The sequence below is a fragment of the Nematostella vectensis genome, chromosome 2 (assembly GCF_932526225.1).
Source record: "Nematostella vectensis chromosome 2, jaNemVect1.1, whole genome shotgun sequence".
In the NCBI taxonomy this organism is placed as follows: Eukaryota; Metazoa; Cnidaria; class Anthozoa; order Actiniaria; family Edwardsiidae; genus Nematostella; species Nematostella vectensis.
The window spans coordinates 4072321-4096699 of NC_064035.1; the positions used below are offsets into that span (position 1 = coordinate 4072321).

At 39.9% G+C, this 24379-nt stretch overlaps 2 protein-coding genes and 2 long non-coding RNA genes across 5 annotated transcripts; 3 read left to right on the top strand and 1 right to left on the bottom strand.

Annotated features, from left to right (window-relative positions):
• Positions 1 to 1447: 1447 nt before the first annotated feature.
• LOC5514857 (GDP-fucose protein O-fucosyltransferase 2) lies at positions 1448 to 15611 on the bottom strand. 2 transcript variants are annotated; one of them, XM_048724153.1, is made up of 4 exons: positions 14705 to 15611; positions 12239 to 12305; positions 11353 to 11659; positions 1448 to 2948 (listed from the first exon to the last, which is right to left on the bottom strand). In XM_048724153.1, exons 1-4 carry the CDS (start codon positions 15349 to 15351, stop codon positions 2671 to 2673), a joined length of 1299 nt encoding a protein of 432 aa, XP_048580110.1. In that variant the 5' UTR covers positions 15352 to 15611; the 3' UTR covers positions 1448 to 2670. The 2 variants fall into 2 exon arrangements, with proteins under 2 accessions (XP_048580110.1, XP_048580109.1); XM_048724152.1 differs by lacking the exon at positions 14705 to 15611 and adding an exon at positions 12782 to 13519.
• On the top strand, positions 9386 to 10384 carry LOC125561064. Its single transcript, XR_007307077.1, has 3 exons — positions 9386 to 9475; positions 9882 to 9923; positions 10231 to 10384. It is a non-coding gene; the product is annotated as an uncharacterized LOC125561064 (long non-coding RNA).
• On the top strand, positions 15044 to 15927 carry LOC116619560. Its single transcript, XR_004296743.2, has 2 exons — positions 15044 to 15131; positions 15604 to 15927. It is a non-coding gene; the product is annotated as an uncharacterized LOC116619560 (long non-coding RNA).
• Positions 15928 to 17014: 1087 nt separating this feature from the next.
• LOC5514814 (kelch domain-containing protein 3) lies at positions 17015 to 23664 on the top strand. The gene is made up of 11 exons (XM_001634922.3): positions 17015 to 17341; positions 18265 to 18435; positions 18535 to 18650; positions 18885 to 18956; positions 19277 to 19358; positions 19946 to 20014; positions 20751 to 20819; positions 22686 to 22881; positions 23164 to 23237; positions 23316 to 23394; positions 23575 to 23664. Exons 1-11 carry the CDS (start codon positions 17182 to 17184, stop codon positions 23630 to 23632), a joined length of 1146 nt encoding a protein of 381 aa, XP_001634972.2. The 5' UTR covers positions 17015 to 17181; the 3' UTR covers positions 23633 to 23664.
• Positions 23665 to 24379: the final 715 nt, after the last annotated feature.

Genomic DNA, 24379 nt, shown 5'->3' on the forward strand with positions numbered 1-24379 from the left:
AGATTGAGATTTGAACCAGTTTAATTAAACCGACTGGTTTAAGTGCTGGTGTGAATGCGGTATTAGCCTGTAATATAATGTAATTATGAGAACCATGCCTTGTAATATTACTATGATTGTGTTATGATAATCAGGTATCGTGAAGTTGCTCAAAAGCACGCATAATTATTTTTCCGGATCTTCAACTTTTATTGTCTTTACAAGAAGACGGAAACATATCTATAACATTTAGAAAACCTACTTTTTTTGCTAAACTGGATTTTCAACAAAAATAAGAACTTTTTATACCTAGTTTACATTGAATGTTTGTATTTTTCAAGAAATTTGAGCAACGATACCAATTACATGGTCGTGCTAATCTGCAAATATTGCAAAAAAAAAAATGCAACCGTGACATATGAATTCTGCACGCAGCGATCCAGATTTGCCATTTGTAAAAGCTTCTTCCGATTATAAGGCGAATGGACTCAAAAAACATTTAATCATGAATAAGGCTTAGTTCGGTAATGATCGACCTCAATATTGTTATTATTGTGTATTTAAAAAAAAAGAATAAATAAAAGTTAGAAAGGAATAGACAATTACATAGCCACAAATGAAAACATTTCAAAATCAAGTACTTAGGCATCCCTCTAACCAATGATGAAAACAATTCAATTTATAAAACATGAGCAATTTCTATATTTCAGGAACTAAGATAATTACAAAGAAATCAATTTCCTGTTAGGAAAATAATACAGTTCAAAGCTTATAGTTTTTTTTTTACTCTTGATGAAGGAAACGAGAAGTAAATACATGTTAGGCAATGAGTGGCAAAACATTTCAATTTCAAAATTAGGTTACTTACGAAAGTTGTGTACGGCACTCAGTAAATATTAATTAAGTTGTCGGTAGAAATTCATCAACCATTTACTCAGGCAGCAGCAAAAATCAAATTCAAATAGGGCCGTAGCAGGCCTCGAAATATGTGGTAGAAATGACAAAATAAACCGGATATGAATAGAACCGGGTTTTTTTCGGATAAAACGCATGTCAAAAAACATATCGACCAAGTTTTTGAAATTGAAGAAGTTCCCAGTATATTGTGAGTATTCTAATGAAATGTTTTATAATTTTTAAAATTTAACATGTTTATAAAATAACAACATGAAACCTTGAAAAAAAAAATGAACATGCAACCTTGACGAGAAAAAAGTACTAAATAAGTAAATATAGTTAATAAAATGCGAGAAGAAGCATAGATCGTAATAACATATTAAGGAAAAAATTTAGCCTTTCTGTTCGAGTAAGGGTGGTATATCGTATTTAGAAGACAATCTAGTCTGGCTAACAAATTCTCATATTGCTCACATTATATACAATCTAATCTGGCTAACAAATTCTCATATTGCTTACATTATAGACAATCTAATCTGGCTAACAAATTCTCATATTGCTCACATTACTGTTCGTGACGCAAGCACTTTTATTTTATTTCAAGGGTCTCGCAACATGGTTGGTTGCGCTTTTGAGCGTAGAAAGTGCGATGTCGATTTCCCTGGTAGAGCGTGGTGATGGAAAAGTCGTCTGTAGAATACAATATGCGAGACGTATTGGCATCTTTATGATGGCTGTCTTTCTAGTGATGCTCGTCGCCATGGTTTTCATCTACACGTGGATTGGGTACAAACTGTGGACTCGCCACACGCCAGGAGAACAGCAAGGCACTGTGCGACCAGCGCAACGCACGCACCGCATCCAGGGCCACGCGGATGATCATAGCCACCCTGCTGGCATTTGTTGTCTGCTGGTCTTTTTGGATGATTGTACATTTCTTATACTTAGTCTTTAACATATGTGACGAGGCAAACAGCAATTTGATTGCCGCAAGTTACGTTTTTCTTTATAGCAACGGATTTATCAATATCTGCGTCTACTTTTCAATGAATGAAAAGTTTCGGCATGAAATAAGGGCTTGGTGCTCCTGCGTACCTTTTCGTAGACGGAAAGGTGACATCTTTAGAGGTCACTTCCGCGAAGTAGCCATGAACACGCTCCACAGAATGCAGTAGAGCTACTCGGTGTCTCATTAAACTCTGAATTCAACTTCCCACTTTGCGACGCGCGCGTGAAACCACCGAAGTCAAGGAAAAAACCTCGCCAGCCCCCTGACCTCAGTTGCGGGACATGGGGAAGGTGGATAGGATCTTTGCGTACCACAAACTGTGCTCTAAATTACGGCAAATGCCGATCGGCATATGGAGTTCTAGCTGCAAACTCATTATGTGTTTTGCTTTTAAGACCTAAGGACTACATCTATTATCATTATAATAAAGTTTTTACAGTGTAATAAATAAAATCTCCGTATATATGTATATATATTTTTCAAAACCTACTTCCGTAGGAGACTCCATACCGACTTTTTCGGTCCCGTGTGGGAGCACAATTTACAGAGTTTGAAATTGTGGTTTTGGGAAAAAGTGCTCGCTATATTAGGGATAAACTGTATTTCACATACGTTTCTGGAGTCTTTGTATACGTTTTTCAAACCTATTTCCAAGCAACTCTATCATGAGTTGTCTAGCAGACGATCTACTCTAACCCTACTCCGATACCCCTAGTAAAATTATCTCATCAATGTTTTTATCTACTCTTACAACCTAGTAATTATGTGAGTTGTCTAGACTCTATCTAGTAGACAATTCTCCACTTCGTTGGCTGTTCACACTTGCCGATTTCCTTATCCCCACAAAGACAATTAAACGTTTGATCGCCATGGAAACCTAGAATATCTCGCTCTTCATAAATGCGGAAAGAGAATGTGGACTCGCAAGTGCCGATGAAGAACCGAGCATGCGCACAAATCCACTGGTCGATGATCGCCACTCCTCCGTCTCCAAACTTCTCCAGAATCCTTTGCGGGGGGTCGTACTTAACAATTGGTAGCTTGCTCTTCAAGTAGTCAACATCTGGGGATATGAAATATAATTCAGACAAATCAATAAGGTAGCCAAGAGGTAAAATGACAAGTAGTGGTTACATCTGGGGATATGAAATATAATTTAGACAAATCAAGAAAGTAGCCAAGAGGTAAAATGACAAGTAGTGGTTACATCTGGGGATATGATATATAATTCAGACAAATCAAGAAGGTAGCCAAGAGGTAAAATGACAAGTAGTGGTTACAAGAGGAACTACGTGGCAATAAACATTGGATAGTAAGGCGGGTCCGGACCGAACCCGAAAGAGCTCGCTCGGAACGGGAAGAGCGAGCGGAAAAAAGTTAACAATATTACAATAAACTTTAAATTACTTTTTTGGTAAAGCTTGCATTATCCTTTATCAAATTGATTAAGATGAGAAGTGGTTTGGACTTTAAGCAAAGAACCTCCAAGCCTTCAGCCTTATTAAACCAATTTATAGTCCAAACAAGTGTTGGGGGGACTGGCCGGGATCTTTAAGTCGAGTTTTAATTGTTTGCCCGAGGGCCAGCACACAACAGCAGAAGCAGCGTACAGAACTAGGCTCGCTATATTTATACGTTACGACCAGACAGCCATCCATGTACACTATTAACTAAGCTCGCTATATTTATAAGCTACGACCAGACAGCCATCCATGTACACTCTTAACTAGGCTCGCTATATTTATACGCTACGACCAGACAGCCATCCATGTACACTCTTAACTAAGCTCGCTATATTTATACGTTACGACCAGACAGCCATCCATGTACACTCTTAACTAGGCTCGCTATATTTATACGGTACGACCAGACAGCCATCCATGTACACTCTTGACTAGGCTCGCTATATTTATACGTTACGACCAGACAGCCATCCATGTACACTCTTAACTAGGCTCGCTATATTTATACGCTACGACCAGACAGCCATCCATGTACACTCTTAACTAGGCTCGCTATATTTATACGCTACGACCAGACAGCCATCCATGTACACTCTTAACTAGGCTCGCTATATTTATACGCTACGACCAGACAGCCATCCATGTACACTCTTGACTAGGCTCGCTATATTTTTTTTATACGCTACGACCAGACAGCCATCCATGTACACTCTTAACTAGGCTCGCTATATTTATACGTTACGACCAGACAGCAATCCATGTACACTCTTGACTAGGCTCGCTATATTTTTTTATACGCTACGACCAGACAGCCATCCATGTACACTCTTGACTAGGCTCGCTATATTTATACGTTACGACCAGACAGCCATCCATTTACACTCTTAACTAGGCTCGCTATATTTATACGCTACGACCAGACAACCATCCATGTACACTCTTGACTAGGCTCGCTATATTTATACGCTAAGACCAGACAGCCATCCATGTACACTCTTAACTAGGCTCGCTATATTTATACGCTACGACCAGACAGCCATCCATGTACACTCTTAACTAGGCTCGCTATATTTATACGTTACGACCAGACAGCCATCCATGTACACTTTTGACTAGGCTCGCTATATTTATACGCTACGACCAGACAGCCATCCATGTACACTCTTAACTAGGCTCGCTATATTTATACGTTATGACCAGACAGCCATCCATGTACACTCTTAACTAGGCTCGCTATATTTATACGCTACGACCAGACAGCAATCCATGTACACTCTTAACTAGGCTCGCTATATTTATACGTTATGACCAGACAGCCATCCATGTACACTCTTAACTAGGCTCGCTATATTTATACGTTACGACCAGACAGCCATCCATGTACACTCTTAACTAGGCTCGCTATATTTATAAGTTACGACCAGACAGCAATCCATGTACACTCTTAACTAGGCTCGCTATATTTATACGCTACGACCAGACAGCCATCCATGTACACTCTTAACTAGGCTCGCTATATTTATACGCTATGACCAGACAGCCACCCATGTACACTCTTAACTAGGCTCGCTATATTTATACGTTATGACCAGACAGCCATCCATGTACACTCTCAACTAGGCTCGCTATATTTATACGTTACGACCAGACAGCCATCCATGTACACTCTTGACTAGGCTCGCTATATTTATACGCTACGACCAGACAGCCATCCATGTACACTCTTAACTAGGCTCGCTATATTTATACCTTACGACCAGACAGCCATCCATGTACACTCTTGACTAGGCTCGCTATATTTATACGCTACGACCAGACAGCCATCCATGTACACTCTTAACTAGGCTCGCTATATTTATACGTTACGACCAGACAGCCATCCATGTACACTCTTAACTAGGCTCGCTATATTTATACGCTACGACCAGACAGCCATCCATGTACACTCTTAACTAGGCTCGCTATATTTATACGCTACGACCAGACAGCCATCCATGTACACTCTTGACTAGGCTCGCTATATTTATACGCTACGACCAGACAGCCATCCATGTACACTCTTAACTAGGCTCGCTATATTTATACGCTACGACCAGACAGCCATCCATGTACACTCTTGACTAGGCTCGCTATATTTATACGTTACGACCAGACAGCCATCCATGTACACTCTTAACTAGGCTCGCTATATTTATACGCTACGACCAGACAGCCATCCATGTACACTCTTGACTAGGCTCGCTATATTTATACGCTACGACCAGACAGCCATCCATGTACACTCTTAACTAGGCTCGCTATATTTATACGCTACGACCAGACAGCCATCCATGTACACTCTTGACTAGGCTCGCTATATTTATACGCTACGACCAGACAGCCATCCATGTACACTCTTAACTAGGCTCGCTATATTTATACGCTACGACTAGACAGCCATCCATGTACACTCTTGACTAGGCTCGCTATATTTATACGTTACGACCAGACAGCCATCCATGTACACTCTTAACTAGGCTCGCTATATTTATACGCTACGACCAGACAGCCATCCATGTACACTCTTGACTAGGCTCGCTATATTTATACGTTACGACCAGACAGCCATCCATGTACACTCTTAACTAGGCTCGCTATATTTATACGCTACGACCAGACAGCCATCCATGTACACTCTTAACTAGGCTCGCTATATTTATACGTTACGACCAGACAGCCATCCATGTACACTCTTGACTAGGCTCGCTATATTTATACGTTACGACCAGACAGCCATCCATGTACACTCTTAACTAGGCTCGCTATATTTATACGCTACGACCAGACAGCCATCCATGTACACTCTTGACTAGGCTCGCTATATTTATACGTTACGACCAGACAGCCATCCATGTACACTCTTGACTAGGCTCGCTATATTTATACGCTACGACCAGACAGCCATCCATGTACACTCTTAACTAGGCTCGCTATATTTATACGCTACGACCAGACAGCCATCCATGTACACTCTTGACTAGGCTCGCTATATTTATACGCTACGACCAGACAGCAATCCATGTACACTCTTGACTAGGCTCGCTATATTTATACGCTACGACCAGACAGCCATCCATGTACACTCTTGACTAGGCTCGCTATATTTATACGCTACGACCAGACAGCCATCCATGTACACTCTTGACTAGGCTCGCTATATTTATACGTTACGACCAGACAGCCATCCATGTACACTCTTGACTAGGCTCGCTATATTTATACGCTACGACCAGACAGCCATCCATGTACACTCTTAACTAGGCTCGCTATATTTATACGCTACGACCAGACAGCCATCCATGTACACTCTTGACTAGGCTCGCTATATTTATACGTTACGACCAGACAGCCATCCATGTACACTCTTGACTAGGCTCGCTATATTTATACGTTACGACCAGACAGCCATCCACGTACACTCTTAACTAGGCTCGCTATATTTATACGCTAAGACCAGACAGCCATCCATGTACACTCTTAACTAGGCTCGCTATATTTATACGCTACGACCAGACAGCCATCCATGTACACTCTTTTTTTTTATAAAGAACGTTTTCTTTTCAGTTGAGGCTGGACCGTTTAATTTTTGGGACATTTAAGTCCCGAAGCATAGTGCGATCCAATGAAGTCAATATTTCACTTATTCTTATAACTAAACGAACATCCTGCTATTCAATGTAAATTAATAAAAAACTAAAAATTCCTCAAGAATACTTTTAACCTTGAATTATCCTATAAGCTAGAGCAAATATCTTGACTTGTATATTTGCTTCCTACAATTAGTAAAATCCACATTCATTCTAGCCTAATCATAACAGCTGTGAAACTTCCAGTACTCTGGTGAGATAATCAAAATTAACCCCCCATGCCAATCAACTGCTATAATTTCGTTCTGGTGTTCGTGCAAAGATCTATCCGAATAGTTTTTTTGTCGGTAACTTCAGTGTTCCAATATGAGAAAATTTTGAAAAAAATAAACTTTTATTAACGCTAGTGTGTACATACGTCGATGCCGCAGGCCCGCAGGGGGTACGAACTTCCCCCCCCTCCACAACGGCCGAAAGTCTACTTTCGGTTCTCAATAGACGTGCTATTCGTAGACAAAACTATAAAGCATAAGCTAGATCCACTCTGGTATGTCATTAATCCATAACTCAGACTTTATTTGTAGCCAAATCCCACAATAAACGTCCCGTGGAGATACTGCAAAGGCATAAAAAACCCTTTTTGTTCTTTCGGTGGTGGTCAGATTTTTATCAGAAAACTTCCTCCCTCCCCCCCTCCCCCAGAAAAATTAGGTCCTCTTTTTCGGATTTCGCCTCCCCCCCCCCAAGAAAAATCCTGGGTACGGCCTGCTAAGATTTATGCGGCTTCGTGGGTAAAAATATAATTTCAGCTGTTTTTCTACCACCAATAAATCCAATTACTGTGCTTCTCTTTACAAATTCTAAAGTAAAGAAATTTAACAAATAAAGTAATAAAAAGGAATGAAAAGACAGCTGGGTGCCATAAAGTCTTCTTTTTATCTATGTCTATGTTATTTTAATAAGCTTATTCTAATAAACTTTTCACACAATTCCTTTGATCTTAAGCTCGCCGCTAGGCTATCCTGCTTTCATAACCACAGCAAAAACAGAGAAGAAGTAAGTTCCGTAACACGATCCCTCGTTTACCGAAAATATGGGAAACCTTTCAAATTCAAATGGTAAGTATATCCTCCACAAATACACAATATCCTAATAAAACAAAAACTAGTTTTGAAGGGAATATGAAAAAAAATTAAATGACCTTCACCTACATTTGTACACACTACGAATTAAACACAGAAATCTTAGTTTGAGTAAAAAAAATACATGCTCGCAATTTGTATTCGATTCAACGCTTATTAATGAGGGAAACCTAACAAATACAATACAAACTTACAATTCCCGGTCAAGAAAATAAAAAAAAACCTCTTCATTATAGAAAGGCCAAAACGCGATTAATTTCAATGATTTTTTTTTAGATTTTAGAAAGCAATAATAAGCAATTAATAAAAATGTTGTTAAAATACGTTTAAAATATGTAGTTGGTCCGAATTCAAAAGTAAAGATTTCCATAAGAATTTCTTAAATTGATATCTGAGATATATTGCTAATAACTGTCGAAAATCCCTTTGCACCCTTACGTCGTTACTATGGGAACGTCAATGTAAACATATGTTATTGATATAAAAAGAGGGAGGGGATCGCTTGACTCATTCGTGGAAAATAACACCTAGCAAGGGGATCGCTTGACTCATTTGTTGAAAATAGAACACCTAGCAAGGGGATCGCTTGACTCATTCGTGGAAAATAACACCTAGCAAGGGGATCGCTTGACTCATTTGTTGAAAATAGAACACCTAGCAAGGGGATCGCTTGACTCATTCGTGGAAAATAGAGCACCTAGCAAGGGGATCGCTTGACTCATTTGTGGAAAATAGAACACCTAGCAAGGGGATCGCTTGACTCATTCGTGGAAAATAGAGCACCTAGCAAGGGGATCGCTTGACTCATTCGTGGAAAATAGAGCACCTAGCAAGGGGATCGCTTGACTCATTCGTGGAAAATAGAGCACCTAGCAAGGGGATCGCTTGACTCATTTGTTGAAAATAGAACACCTAGCAAGGGGATCGCTTGACTCATTTGTTGAAAATAGAACACCTAGCAAGGGGATCGCTTGACTCATTCGTGGAAAATAGAGCACCTAGCAAGGGGATCGCTTGACTCATTCGTGGAAAATAACACCTAGCAAGGGGATCGCTTGACTCATTTGTTGAAAATAGAACACCTAGCAAGGGGATCGCTTGACTCATTCGTGGAAAATAGAGCACCTAGCAAGGGGATCGCTTGACTCATTTGTGGAAAATAGAACACCTAGCAAGGGGATCGCTTGACTCATTCGTGGAAAATAGAGCACCTAGCAAGGGGATCGCTTGACTCATTCGTGGAAAATAAGAGCACCTAGCAAGGGGATCGCTTGACTCATTCGTGGAAAATAGAGCACCTAGCAAGGGGATCGCTTGACTCATTCGTGGAAAATAGAGCACCTACAATCTTCAACAAAAGTAAGTGGGACACTTCCCATACGAACAACCGCCAACCCTCTCCCCCCGATTAATATTGGTTAGAGGCGATTTTTCAGCTCAAAACACAAGCAGTAGCAAGGTGATCATTTGCCTCCAACATTGAGGAAGGGGGAGGGAAAGTGTCCCATTAGTTTTGTAACAGATTGTAGCAAGGGGATCGCATGACTCATTCGTGGAAAATAGAGCACCTGGCAAGGGGAAATCGAAAGCAAGGATGTATACCCCATAAGCAATCTGTATCGGCCAAGCTCTGAAAATTAAAATTTTAGCAGAGTTCCTTGTAGCTTGCTTGTTTGCCTAAATGGAACTATAAAACTATTAATTTTATTGAGACTATAAAAGAATGTTTTGGCCACGTCAACATTAAACTTGTTTCTTTTTTCAGAATGCCAAATTGCGTTCAACTACGTGGGCTTGTCTTACGAAGGTAAAATTGCTATTTCAGCTTTCCAAATCCTCCCCAGTCTTCTCTCGACCGTCGCGAACGTGCTGACCATTTACGTGAACAGCAAGCCACGCATGCGCACTACAACCAATATCCTCATCCTAAATATGGCAGTTGGTGACGTCACAGTCACCCTGATCGGCTGTCCAATCACGGTGGCGTGGTTCTGGGATGGTATGCTGTGGTTTGGAGGTCTCGTGGGAGAGATAACATGCCGAATTTGTATTTCAGTATTTTACTTGTCCTGTTACGTGTCATTGTTCAGTCTGTTATTCATATCTGTGGACAGATTTCTAGCCGTCAAACGACCGCTGCAGCACAAGGCCATGAAGGGCTGGCTCAAGTACGCTGTATCGGCAACATGGTTGGTTGCGCTTTTGAGCGTAGAAAGTGCGATGTCGATGTGCCTGGTAGAGCGAGGTGATGGAAAAGTCTTCTGTGGAATACAAGATATGAGACGTACGGGCATCTTTATGATGACTGTCTTTCTAGTGATGCTCGTCGCCATGGTTTTCATCTACACGTGGATTGGGTACAAACTGTGGACTCGCCACACGCCAGGAGAACAGCAAGGCACTGTGAACCAGCGCAACGCACGCACCGCATCCAGGGCCACGCGGATGATCATAGCCACCCTGCTGGCATTTATTGTCTGCTGGTCCCCTTCCATGGCATTGGAAATACAAGGGGTTGTAACACCTCCTTCAACAGCGGCATTTGCGTACGCAATACTATATTGTAATGGTCTTATAAACGTTTGCATTTATGTCTTGATGAACGAAAAATTTCGCAACGAAGTCAAGACTCTGTTAAAGTGCTGTTTTTGCTGCAATGCTGTTGCAGTCTCTAGCAACCTTATATCTGCAGAACACGGTCTTCCATCTGACAAAAGCGGTGGCGGCATTGAGGTCTTATGTATTTCAAGTCTTCAAAACAGGCAGAGGCAAAATGTGGTAGCATCGAACAACTTAACAATGTCATCTGGGGCAGCTGAGTGAGAAACGTCTATTTGAGGATATCATTCGATTTCCAGCCTACCTCGTCCCAGGCGCGTACACAGGGGGTGCGGGTGCGCATACCTCTTGGCCGCCAAAAATTGGCCATAGGAATCTTCATACACTATACTTTTTCCATATGATACCTATAATTGCAAAACCCCATCAGCCAATCCTGTGTACGCGCCTGCGTCCGTATTTGTCTGAGTGAAGCAGGGTATATAATGTACATTTCTTTTTAAATAATTTTATGGTAAACTTATAATGAAGGGTAGATATGGCTTACTAAATAAATGATATTAAAGTATAAATATCATAATATAATATCATATAAATATAATTATGTGATGCGTGATATAAATAATTATGTGATGCGTGACGTCACACACGGAATTTGAATCGTAAACTGCACTTGCCTGATTGGTCAGCATCCGTTGATAGAAACACCTTTTCAAGCTTCTCCTTTTTTAGAAACTTCTTCAGTTGCTTGGCAACATTATCAAGTGATGGTACCTTATCAGGGTGGGCATAAAGGAAGTCTGCTCTTCGGAGGTGCACCCCGATGTAGGGCCCCCCTTTGGCCAAGCCTTCCTGCTTCTTGTTCTTTCTCCAGTCTTCATCCATAAGAGTGTTATCTTCTTCATCTGTTGATTGAAGAAACTTTTTTCTAAATTTATCTCCTTCATCACGCAGGTGCTTCGCAAATACCAGACTTCTTCTTGCCTGAATTAAGTAAAAGATACAAGTCATCAAGTGTGGTATTTTAAGGTTCAGTTAGCTGACTCTTTTCAGAGTTGATAAAAAGTGTTTAAATATTAAACATCAGGAATTTTATGGTGCACAAACTGACAAGGAGTAATGGATCAACTTGGATGTACCAGCCTCATGAACCTCTGCCGTCACTTTATGCTTCAACTATATTTCTGGATAATCTCAAATGAGTTGGCTAAGGTTTAGTATCTCAAATACTAACAGGCTCATTAACAAACCCTTTTTTTTCATGGATGGACCTATAACAGTTTATCGATCCACAACTTGTGAGTATAGAAATATAGTCTACTATCATTCTGGGTCTCTCACAATTGACACACACTGTAATTATAGACAAATGTTTTAGGGTTTTGTGCCATTAATCAAGGAGGCATGTTTAGGCTTTTGTATTATAGCCAGGATTTCTATTAGGCCCTTGTGATATTTCTTGTGTATTTCAAAGGGGGAGGAGGGGGGGGGGGAGGTTAATCCCAGGGACAATTGAAATCAATTGTATGTATAGTAAATTCAAATGAATTGTATGTATAGTACCTCCCAGTAATCTTTCTGTCCATAGTGAATGTGAAGCACTTCTTCAAACCTGTCAATAAATACTGACCTGTAAAAAAAAAACAAGACAAAATTCAGAGATGAAATCCTAGAAGGGGTGTGCTGGTATGCTCTTCTTGGAACATTTAGTAATTTTCTAATTCCTAAAATGCTAAAAATTGTAAAAAAATAAAATAATAATAATTGGGAATAGTGCTATAAACTACTTTTTCCCAAAGGTAAGGAGTTAGCCTTACAATAGGATAGCTTAACAAACAAACAAAATAACTAGAAGTGAAACCTGTAGAATATTTGAAATAAAAATGTTTGCTGTGAGGCACTCTCCCAGCCACACGCACGAGCATGTTCCGGCCTGTAGGCTATTTTTGCAGATGCGTGTTATCAAAATAACAAAAAAGTTATTGGCACACGAATCCAAGGTGTGCGCAAAGTGCGCTGCAAAGCCCGCTTCTATTGACTAAAGCATGTATAGCAAGGCCAATGAATTAATTTTCTAAACTCTTGAAGTTGAGATTATCGCCGTACCTAGACTTAATTTTATCAAGCAAATAGGGCTCCATGATTGCAGCCGTTCCTTGGACAGAAACACATTTGAATTTGCGCGCGTAAACATCGGCCATTCCCCAGAAATAGCCGCGATATTTGCCTCCATCTTTGTAGTACACGGGATTATCTATGCAGTCTCGATCGTCGATCTTTTCCTCCCATACTCCGTCTTTCCAGCCCTCCGCGTATCGCTGGAGGTATATAATCTCGTCTATGCCCGTACCTCCATTAACTTTTAAAAATTGGTCGAAGTCTATAACTGGGACATATCGAGCAAGGTTTTTCATATCAAAGAAAGTTCTCCACGGTAGCCCAGTTTGTTCGATTCTAGACCTCCAGTGGTATAATCGCCGCCATGGGGGTGTAACTAGAACCCAACTCTGCTTTTTATTGAGCAGTTTGACTAGGTTAGCAACCCGCATGTAAACATCTCGGCGTAAATTAAACCCCTCTCCAGGATTTACGTCGTAAATGAGGTACCGTTGTCTCGAATCTTTCGTGAAGTTTCCTTCGAGTATTCCAACATTGAGACCATGATTGCTTGCTGTATTAAAGGCTATTTCCTCGTCTAGTATGTCTGCAGCGAGAGTTCTGAGGCAAGAACTACTAAACACAATAATGGCTAAAAAGTAACCAGTGTTTAGGGCCATTTCCCGAAGATTCTTCTGTGGTTCAATTCATTCAAATCTCCTACGGGACCGGATCAAATGCTACTCAATGGTACTGAAAACCGGCTACGATTGGCTAACCTGTGACCTATTGTCCTGCTCGCCAATCAATTGAGACCACGAGTGATTGTCTCTGTGTTGTCTTTATATTTGATCAATTCTTTCTCATTTTTTATGCTACTGATCATATTTGCCCTGTATTTCTTTTGTGGCCCTTTTGTTTACGTTATACAGTTACACGTTTACAACTACTCAAACCTCGAGACTCCTCTGTTCTAAAAAAAAAACTTTTCAGTTCACTCGCGTACGGTGCGTCAGCTTATCGTCTTTTACCACTTGTTGTTACCGGTCCTTATTAGTATCGGTCCTTTCAAATTATTAATTACCCTATTCACTTGTCTTCCGACAGATAATTTTCTTTTAACTGAATACCAACAACTTGTTTCCCTCAGATATTTTTTTCTCTGCAGTAGCAACGAAAGGTCAAATTAATCTATTAGCTACTTGCATTGTATTGAAAATTGCATGAGGCATTCATAAAATACAGTCTGGCTAGTATTATCCTAAGGCCCCGGGAAATTGCCTTTTTAAAGGCAATTTAAAATATTAAAATATGACTTATGGTAGCGCCGGGCAAAATAAATTGATTTTGCATGTTTCCAACTTGTCTCCTCCTCAAATAGAAGTCTACTCCATGCTGCTAGGTCACAGTAATCTTTTACGTTATCCTACCAGGTGAGCAAAAGCAAAAAAAAAAACTATATAACTGCATCCCCCTCCCCTCAGCACATCCGTGGATACGCGCCTGTGGAGAGCATGCGATCAAAACAGTAATAATACAGTGCGAGCACCCCTCTGCACCAGGCCCGTACCCAGGGGGGGTGGTGCAGAGGGGTGCGTTCGCATCCCCCCCACACACACACACACACAAACAACGGCGTAGAGTCCAATTACAGCTAGCAATAAACGTGCTATTTGTAGATAAAACTATATAGCATAAGCGAATAGACAAAAAAGGCGTTCTAAATCAATCTGGTATGTCATAACTCTATAAGTCAAACTTGTAGCCAAATCCGATAATATACGTGGCGTTTTCTCTTGGGGGTGGTGAGATTATCAAAAATTTCATCCACACCCCAGAAAAAGTAGGTCCACTTTTTTCGGATTTCGCACACCCCAAGAAAAATCCATGGTACGGGGCTGTGCAGCCATCAGCTTTCCCTTCTCTACAAACCTTGATTTAGTGTGGGTGAGATGATCGTGGAGTACGCGGGCAGTGCCCTGGACTGTATAACACTGGTACATAATCGAGGATACCTGGAAGGACCCCATTAGGCCCCGGTGGTACCCTCGACTGTCACGGAAGTACCCCGGGTCTTCTATGCATTGATCCCGGCGGATCCTCTGTTCTTCCAAAAAAATGCAGCAACTCCGGTCACGCTGCAAAACCATCACCTCGTCAAACAATGTTTCCCGTAGAAATCCAAGTTCGACTACAGGTGTATATAAATATAGGCTTGGTACATCAAAGAACATCGCCCATGGGATTTGGTCTTGTTTTCGCGAGGTGTTCCAGTGGTATAGGTGTTCCCACGGTGGTAAGACCAGGGTCCAATCCTGACGATGGTGGTGACGAAGGAGCTTGACAAGATTTGCAATCCGTATGTAAACGTCCATTCTTAAATTGAACCCTTCCTCTGAGGCTACCCCGTACGATAAATACCGTTGAGTCAAACTTGAATTCGAGACATGTTCAGTGTCTTGAGACTTCTTTGGTAACTGCAAGTCACATTGGAGGTCATCACAGAGAAACACTACAACTAATAAAACCATAAAACAAATACCATGATACGGTCTTACAAACATTCTGACATAGTTCATCGGTGGCCTTTGGTTACATCCAAGATAATAGAGAGTATAATCTAGGTTCCAACCAAAAGAAAGAGTTAATCGCTTCCTCCAGGCGAAGTTTCAAGAAGTCAAACACTCGACTGGTCCTCGAGTCTTGACAGGAAACGCTGGAAATCTTTTGAAAGATGTGTCAACTAGATTGAACTGAACTTGGTATCATTTTCGCTTCCCCAAACTCATGACACTATATTACCATCTATAAAATTTCCCCTCTTATTCCAGTGTGAGATGACTCCAATTGTGGCCTCCAGACAGAATACGCAAATAACCCTGCGCCCCCTAGTGTTGAATGCTTTGTCAGTATGAACCCCACGAGCTTTAGCACATTCCTGCCCAGCATGTATCAACGAGGGGCAGAAGCATTCAACTGCAAAGATAAGGTATAATACTCAATAAGCGAGTGCACTCTGTTTAACTGACGGAAAACAGCCATCAAGTGCATCGCGTGTCAATTTATGCTCATCAAAATGCATTGAGTCAATGGAAGTCTATCTTCTTGTGGGTTCCATGACTAAATAAATATTCGTAGGGTCATATTCCATATCAGTTTGTATGTTTGTGTTGCTTTTAGATGGTATCACGCGGAGGAATATGGGTTTTTTTGACCTTTCATATCATAAATTTTTATCGGCAAAGGAGACGTGTAGAAACTTTGTGATGCTAATGATAGCCTACGTGTAGCCGCTGACTCGCGAATGATAAAACAAATAACTAGCAAGGCTCTTGTTTCCCTGCTAGCAGGGGCCTCTTTTTTCTGTATTTCGCTGGGCTGGAGTTCGCGAGGAAAAGATACCTCTGCCATGGGTCGAAACTGTTTCTGTTGCGCATGCGTGAGCGTTAATAAGCGACCGACGTGCCAAAACCCGTACCATCGCGCGAAAGCTGTCAATATGCTAATATGCTTTGCATGGGTTTAGTCGGAAATCATGAATCAAACTCCGGTTAGTTCTCCTCTTCGAAATAAGAAAACAACTGTTCAATTTCAATCACCTAAAACGTCACTAAAAGATTGAGTTTGTGGGATTAATTTCAAGACATCTGGGCAGGCGATTTTCTTCAATGTAAATATCGCACAGTTGGATTCGAAGAAAATGTTACAAAACTTAGATCAGCTATTCCCCCTGTGGGGGAGAGTACATATTTGAGACGCAGGCGCGCACCCCCCCTTTGGCGGCCAAATACTATACTTTTTCAACAATACCTGACTGCGCACCTCCCCCCCCCCCCCCCCGCCCACCACCTCGACCAATCGTACCTCGACCAGGTACGCGCCTGAGAAGCGTTTATAAATCGACTTTTTAGAAGGCGGAATCATTGCGCTGGACTGCCATAAAAACAGACCCGGGAATTTAATTCTTCCATTGTAAAACCACAAGAATTATATTATGTAGAATATTGTGTTCGGGGAGACCCTCTCCATATTAGGCTCCGAAAAAAGACTAGGGGTGGCGGTAAAATTCCCACCCTGAACGCACCCTGAACACCAGCTCTCCCTTCTAGTCTTAACCAGCCTGCTCCCACCCCTACACAGGCTTTGCCCCTACCCCCCCGGGGGAGGAGAGTCACGTCGTTAATTTAGCCAATCACATTGCGGAGTCGAAAATAGAACATATTGCGCTGACCGCGACATGTCGGCTCACAAAACGCTCGCGCATTTGCGATCTGGTCTTCCATCCAAGCTACTGTGTGTGCATGCTGTAGTTTAGTGTTTTTAGCCATTATATATATTTCAGTTTAGAAGTGCACTTAACCCTTTAAAATAGAATATGTTGTGCTAATGATATTTTGCGTGCTGCTAAGATGGCAATGCGTTGGGTTCAGCATGTCGAAGGAGGCCCTAGGAGAGTGAACCACGCTGCTGTCGCTGTTAGAGAAAGATTTGTCTTCAGTTTTGGTGGATACTGCACTGGTGAAGACTATTTCTCCATCCACAAGCTAGACGTTCACGTATTTGATATCGGTAAGTTCACTGGTGAGCCTATAATTGGATACTGTGTGTCGTTCTAGCGACGAGCAACGAAATAATAACAAAATCATTCAACAACATTGTAAGTATAACTTTTTTGTTTATTAGGTCGTCGACATTGCACCGTATAATACTCTTGTTTTCTTGTATGATATTTCGTGTTGTTCTGTCGGTAAAGTGGCTTATTTGTGTGTTTTTTTTATTTTAATATGAATCTAGTTGAAGCATCTTCTGCATTATTTGCAAACCAAATCGTTACATACAAGCACAAACCAAACCAGTGCCAAGCAAACCCCTCAATATGTGTTCGTACTTTTGACCAAACTTAAAGTTTTTTGTTACTTCAAATAGAATTCATATTTTCAGCTTCTGTTTCAACCTTAATTATCATCATTTCAACGAAACGAAGCTTTTTTATATGGAAATTATGTCAATTTAATGGTCGAGAAAGTTTGTTCTACCACAAACAGGTATAAATAGTTTATTATTGCTGCATCGTTCTATTCGCCTTGGGAATAATTTTTGGATGGTGATTGGCCTACTGATAAAAGACTACAGAAAGTGGTCATATAATGACTTTTTATTCTTTAGTAATATCTTTTGTATAGAATTGCATCTTGTATGTGGCTTTTTGTTTTTCTATGGGTTTAGAAGCCCTTACCTTCTGGCAACCCAAATTGAAATCATGACTTGTCTTCTCTATTGAAGCCAGCTTTTCACAAGCGAAGGTTATGGAAACCAAGTAGGAAGTTTACCTATGTTTACTTATCTGTGAAAATCAGCATAGGGAAAAAAAAAAAAGAAAAATGTCTCTCCCATCTTCAGTCATGAAGTAAACGTCTTACACCACCATCTTCTCTTTAAAAGTATAGGTCTTAATTGCTGGCCAAAAGTGACTATGTGAATTTCTCCTACAGTGACTTGTAGATGGACAAAGCTTCAGACTCCTTCTGAAGAGGATCCCTGTGAGTGCACCCCCTATATGCGATATGGGCACAGTGCATCTATTGTAGATGACACAGTCTATATCTTCGGTGGAAGAAGTGATGTCCAGGGTGCTTGTAATACACTCTATTGTTTTGACACAAGTGAGTATTGTGGGTGACATTCTATCAAGCCTTTCCTCTAAGCAAAGCCATTTCTTGGTGATACCATATTTGTTGTTGAGTATGTCTATGATAATTTAGCAACGTTAACATGGTCAAGACCACCAACAAAAGGAAAACCTCCTGCTGCCAGAGACGGCCACACTGCCTGTGTCATTGGAAAGAAGATCTATATATTTGGTGGTTATGAGGAGGAGGTAAGAATCATATTTATCTGGTTATTATAGGTGTTTTATTCTTCAATGCCAACCCTAAAGTATTTTTACATTAAAGCATTGACAATTTTCTTCTTTGCCCTTAATAATGATAATTTCATACATTAATTCCTTTAGTAATTGTATACTTCCATAATGGGCACTATGGACTTTCTTACCAATATTATTTTTCAACATTTGACATTTTTGTTTATTTGCCATGCTGTTGTTTTTTAGGGGGAATGTTTCTCCAATACTGTGGAGTACTTGGATACTGAGAGTCTCACATGGTACAGATGTAAAATAAAAGTAAGTTTTTTTCAACCAAAAATAAAAACAATACATAATCGGGATCTATTATTTGGCTAATCAAAGTTAGTTTTAACACTTGGTAAGGACAATAGTGGTTACATTTGCTATCAGATTTTTACAAATATGAATGGAAAATTTATTTTGGTAGCAAGCAAGCAACTAGTCAAAATATGAGTAGGAAATATTTCATTTCAACCCAAATTGGCAAGTATTTTGGGATTATTTTAAACAATGAACAGTAAAACCCTTTTTAGATGTGACAAAATAGTCATTTAAAGTATTGTCAGTAATTATAATCCCTTTCCTTTATATGTTAGGGGTCCCAGTCTCCTGCAAGCTGGAGGGACTTCCACACAGCAACTGCTATTGGCACAGACATGTATATATTTGGTGGAAGAGGTAAGACTGTGTGTAGCGGCTTAGGGGTCCCGTAGGTCTATTGACCCCTTGTTAGTCCGCATTGCATAACAATATTGAGGACCGTTTTCCAACTAAAATCAACGAACGATCGATACTGCGGTATGCGAGGTGTCGATGACAATTATTCTTTATTCGCTGATTATGTAAAAACTGAAAGTAAGAATTAAAAGTACCAAATAACTACAATAAATTCGTAAATGCTTAACTTGCGGATCGCTAAGATAAACACAAGACATGCTAACACTAAATCACAAATATATGTGCAAAATATGCTAAATTATGAGACGATTAAAGCGTGGGTAAAGGGGTTAACTAAGGTAACCTATTATTGTTCGATTCAATAGCGCTGCTGTAATTGTAAGTGAAAATATACTACAAAATAGAGACGATCATACACATACCTCTGTCCTCAGTTGATTGACGATGCGATATAAGCACGAGGTTGTAATTAAAGACGATAGGTAAATAAAAATAAATCATTAACTAAGGGTAATTATTTACACTTGGTTTATTTATGCCCACAATGGCTATAAGTTAATAATTACTTGCCTTGCTTGCTTTTGTAGGTGATATGTTAGGACCCTTTCACTCTGGCCAGGAGGTTTATACAAACACAGTTTCCATTTTTAATACAGGTATGACTAACCATTTATTTTCTTTGTTATTCTTATATAGGTGCTATAGTCAAAAGTTTTTAAAGGAATAAAATTTCTATATTCATCTATTTCAAATATGGTTGCATTCATGTATAGTATTAAAGAAGAGGGAGGTGATTGTCTGACCCGGTGGAAGCATGGGGGGCCTAGTGTTTTAGTGTTTACTGTGGTCCTGGTTTGAATCCTGTCTCCGACAGGTTATTTTTTTTACCAAGTTCCTGCCTTGATTTGAATTTGTGTCACAAGTGAGTTGAAGTTATTTCGCCTGTGTTTTCAGTCTTCACCAGTATAACTGGTGAAGGTTAGTACAAAAAAGGATTATTAGTTATTACAATATTAGATAATTAGTCACTGATGATAAAGCCGACAATTGTTTAATACCTTTAATACTTATGTAAAAGTGCCCAGTTGACTTGTGGTTTAAAGTTAAAAAAGTTCTAGGCATTTTTGGCCACCATCAGCACGAGACCCCATAAGGGATAAGAATGTACATATACCCTCAAGATGGGGCCACCATCAGCATGAGACCCCATAAGGGATAAGAATGTACATATACCCTCAAGATGAGGGACACCACTATCTCCTTTCATGGAGAGTTACCCCAAGGATTGAAGGTTTCCCTTGAGAGAAAGCAATTCTGGGCTTTAATAGCAGGAAGTTCAATTTGAAATATTACTTATATTATTAATATATTACTATATTTTGTCGTCAACAGAAGAATGCTCATGGCATAATGCCAGTCCTTCTGGAGATGTTCCAATTGGACGACGTAGTCACTCAGCAAGTAAGTGAGGACTGATGTATTTGCAATATTTTTGCTTCAGCTGCTAACTTATACCATACAATATAGTGCCTCCATCTAGTGCTTTTTAACTACTTACTAACCGAGAGTGAGGGAAAGGCAGGGAAATATCAAACTGAGGCTTTGGCGTATCGAACGGTCGATGCACCAAAGCCTCAGTTTGATATTTTCCGGTATGACAGAACGGTCAAGGTTAGTAAGTTGTTTATTATATGGCTTTTTAAAATAAAAATGACAAGAAAACAAATCAACTTTCGCTTTCGCGCGAATATCGATTAGTTTATCGATCGATTTCAAAAAGGCGTGAAAACAAGAAACACTTGCGCGCTGCCAAATCAAAAATGTAAATGAGTGAAAAGATTCCACAATAAGTAATTGGTAGTAATTGGACGACTCTTGGAAGCTACAGGTTTTATCATAGGTGAAGTTGATCCAAACAATAACAAAGAAAGCTGAGTTGTAAGTCTTCACGGTATGAATGGACTGTTTAGTTCGAAAAATCCACGGTATTTAGAGAACAAACTTCTGAAGTAAGTTAAAATGGAAAGGGCAATCGCTTTGTGCAGCGTTTTGATTTGATGGAAATATTGCATTCACAAATAACAGGTAGTACTTATCTTAAAGAGACTTTTCTGGGTCTTTACACCCCTTGTTATTTACCCATTTGTTTGTTTATCCGATATAAATAACTTAAGCTTTGTATTTCTTGGCTATCGATGGCAGCTTGTGATCTTATTGTTTTTCTTTGTGTCAATAATTTCCTCTTCAATCTCTTCAGGATAAGTGCTTGTCCTCTCACATTATCAACTTTAAGACCTGATTTTGTTTTAGCGAAATTCGTGCAACCAAACAAAGCAACACGAAAAAAACACAAAATGTCCCACTCCGAATACGGGAAAAAACGGCCCGCTGATTAAACATTACTGTTTCTTCTGGGTGTTAGAATTCGCTACTCGAATGTTCGCTGTCGCTCGTTTTGCAGTTTGAAGGTGGAAGAAATATCAAAAACCAAAAGATGGTGAAAAATTTTTCGTAGGGCAATACGGAATTCCGTAATGCCCTCAGAGACGGGCAATACGGGAATTTCACGACTACAAATTAGCCAAATTTGCACAGCGCGCGTACTATCGTAGCCGTATAATAATATAAATTATTGTACCAGGCATTATATGACCAGCATTAAGTGACTGAGTGATAATGTCAGATTTACCATAGACATTCCAGCAAATCTTACTGTCTATGAATTTCCATGAAGCCCCATACAAACAACAGCAATATTGCTGGTTAAACAGACAGTATTTGGGTACTAGGAAGCTGGTGCTTTTTGTATACCATGTTAGGTTCTGTCTGGTATTGGCAGATGTTGTGAAACACCTTTAGTGTCATGATGATGCTTGGCGATGTTTTACTGGATTTTGGCCCATCATATTTATCTCCAGTCTTGTGATTCTAGCCAGAGTGGTGATACCTGTTGCAGGTTTTTCTTGGGGGGAGGGGGGTGCGAAATCTGTGGGGGGGAGGGAGGGATGGAATGGAATGGGCTCTCTGATAAAAATCTGACCATCCCCGAAGAAAAACAAGAAGGGTTTTTTTATTCCTTGCAGTATCTCCATGGGACATTTATTGTCGGATTTGGCTATATACATAAGTAATCTAGCTTATGCTTTATAGTTTTGTGTACAAATAGCACGTCCATTGGGAACCAAAAGTGGATGTTCAGCCATTGTGGGGTGTGTGTTTTTCCCCCCTTGGTACTTGCCTTTGTTGCCTCTCCTTTGTCTTCATGTGTGTGATAGTGTGAGCAGGGGTACTCACATATACTTGACAATTTTGTATTTGTATTTTCAGTATGCTATGATAACTGCCTCTATGTGTTTGGGGGCTACAATGGTCGTCAGCGTGAACACTATAATGACATATATCGCCTGGACACCAAGTCTCTAGTGTGGGGTAAGGTGGATGTCCCAGGCGTTCCTCCGTGTCCGCGGCGACGCCACTGCTGGTGTCTACTGGGTTCCACTAGTGTCATTTTTGGAGGAACAAGGTGAGCATTATGTGAATACTTTTTATGTTTGTTGATTTGTCAGATGATAATGCCAGTGTTAGATAGAAAGTGTGAGTAAATAAGACACTTTATGGCTAGAATTTTTCTAATAAAATGTTTACAAATTTAGTAGTTTGGACAGTTTAAGGTGGGTATTTTACACTAGCTCTCCCTTAACAAATAAATAGCATTTATTTTTGTATTCACCTTTTTTTTAAAAAAGAGGGTTTTTTTGCACTTTGCATCTCAGTCATCTGATTAACAGCATCTTTTTTCTTTCAGTCCAATTGCTGGGTCCACCACAGATGACGAATTTAGTTTACAGGATCACTCTGATCTCTATGTTCTTGATTTTGGTAAGAAATTTAACCACCTTATTTATTGATTACACATGTTTCAGATAAGCACAGTTAATCCTTTCTTTTTCTAATTAGACCCAACCTTGAGAACTTTGTGTAAGATTGCTGTCCTTCAACACAAACTAGATATTGGCGTGTTGCCAAAAGTATTAAGGTATGTGACTGTCACAATTTAAGTTTTTTTATAGCATCCTCAGGAGTTTCTTATTATTATTAATAGGAAAGTAACACTAATAAAAGCATAGTTGAATATTTTATTGGGCTAGTCAAAGACTTTATGCATTTCCCCCCCAAAAAGTTTGATTTTTTAAACTGTTTGTGCTCTTGTCCTCAGAATGGAATTGAAGACAATGGAATCTGTACTTGGCACAGAGCGATCCTCTCATGGATAGCTAAATTTTATTAGTTCTATTTTTAGACATAATTTTAATGCCGCCCACATCCTTATGCTGGCGACATGGGTTATATGGAAAGGGGCTATATTTGGGCAAGCAGCATGCAATTGGTTGATAACAGGTTGTTATGACATCACACATTTGTGTGCGAGTGCTGGACAATTCAGAGTAGTACTTGGCTGCCTAAATTATCAACACCAAAGATTACTAGGCTCAGTTATAAGTAGGAGATCTTGGTTTAAACTTTATTGCCCAGATCGCACTTGATACTATCTGACCAAAGTATGAACTAATTAATTTTTAAATATACATTCAGACTAGCCACATAATCCAGTGCTTGCCCAAAACAATCTTACATCAATCAACTGTGTACACATTGGGGGGGGGGGGGGGGGGGGGGATGGGGGGCTAATGCTTTTTATTTCTGAGCTTAATATTGCAATGAATTTTTAACTCAATTTTTCATTGGGTGCTTATTTGAAGCTATTGCTTTTATTATGGTGTTGATATGCTGTGCAAGGCACCTCTTATAGGGGTGAAAAATACAATACTCTGTTGGTAATTGAGCAATATCAGGACATTTTAAGCCCTTTTTTCCTCATTGAGGCAATTTATTGATTTTATTATTTCAGCATTTTTTTATGTTAGCTTATTGATATTATGTAAATATTGTAAAATAGGACATGCAGGCATTTTCCTATGTAGTGTCATGAAAAATAACATTTTTTATTATTTTAGATTGTG

What these genes read in the sequence shown, in the direction of transcription:
- LOC5514857 (XM_048724152.1), bottom strand. Translation starts at nt 13,452, where the DNA reads ATGGCCCTAAACACTGGTTACTTTTTAGCCATTATTGTGTTTAGTAGT. An exon ending in CTTGATAAAATTAAGTCTAG is followed by an intron (nt 12,306 to 12,781) that starts GTACGGCGATAA and finishes TTTTTTTTACAG; the next exon opens with GTCAGTATTTATTGACAGGT. An exon ending in GACAGAAAGATTACTGGGAG is followed by an intron (nt 11,660 to 12,238) that starts GTACTATACATA and finishes TACTTAATTCAG; the next exon opens with GCAAGAAGAAGTCTGGTATT.
- LOC5514814 (XM_001634922.3), top strand. Translation starts at nt 17,182, where the DNA reads ATGGCAATGCGTTGGGTTCAGCATGTCGAAGGAGGCCCTAGGAGAGTG. An exon ending in GGTACAGATGTAAAATAAAA is followed by an intron (nt 18,957 to 19,276) that starts GTAAGTTTTTTT and finishes TTTATATGTTAG; the next exon opens with GGGTCCCAGTCTCCTGCAAG. An exon ending in TCTCTATGTTCTTGATTTTG is followed by an intron (nt 23,238 to 23,315) that starts GTAAGAAATTTA and finishes TTTTCTAATTAG; the next exon opens with ACCCAACCTTGAGAACTTTG.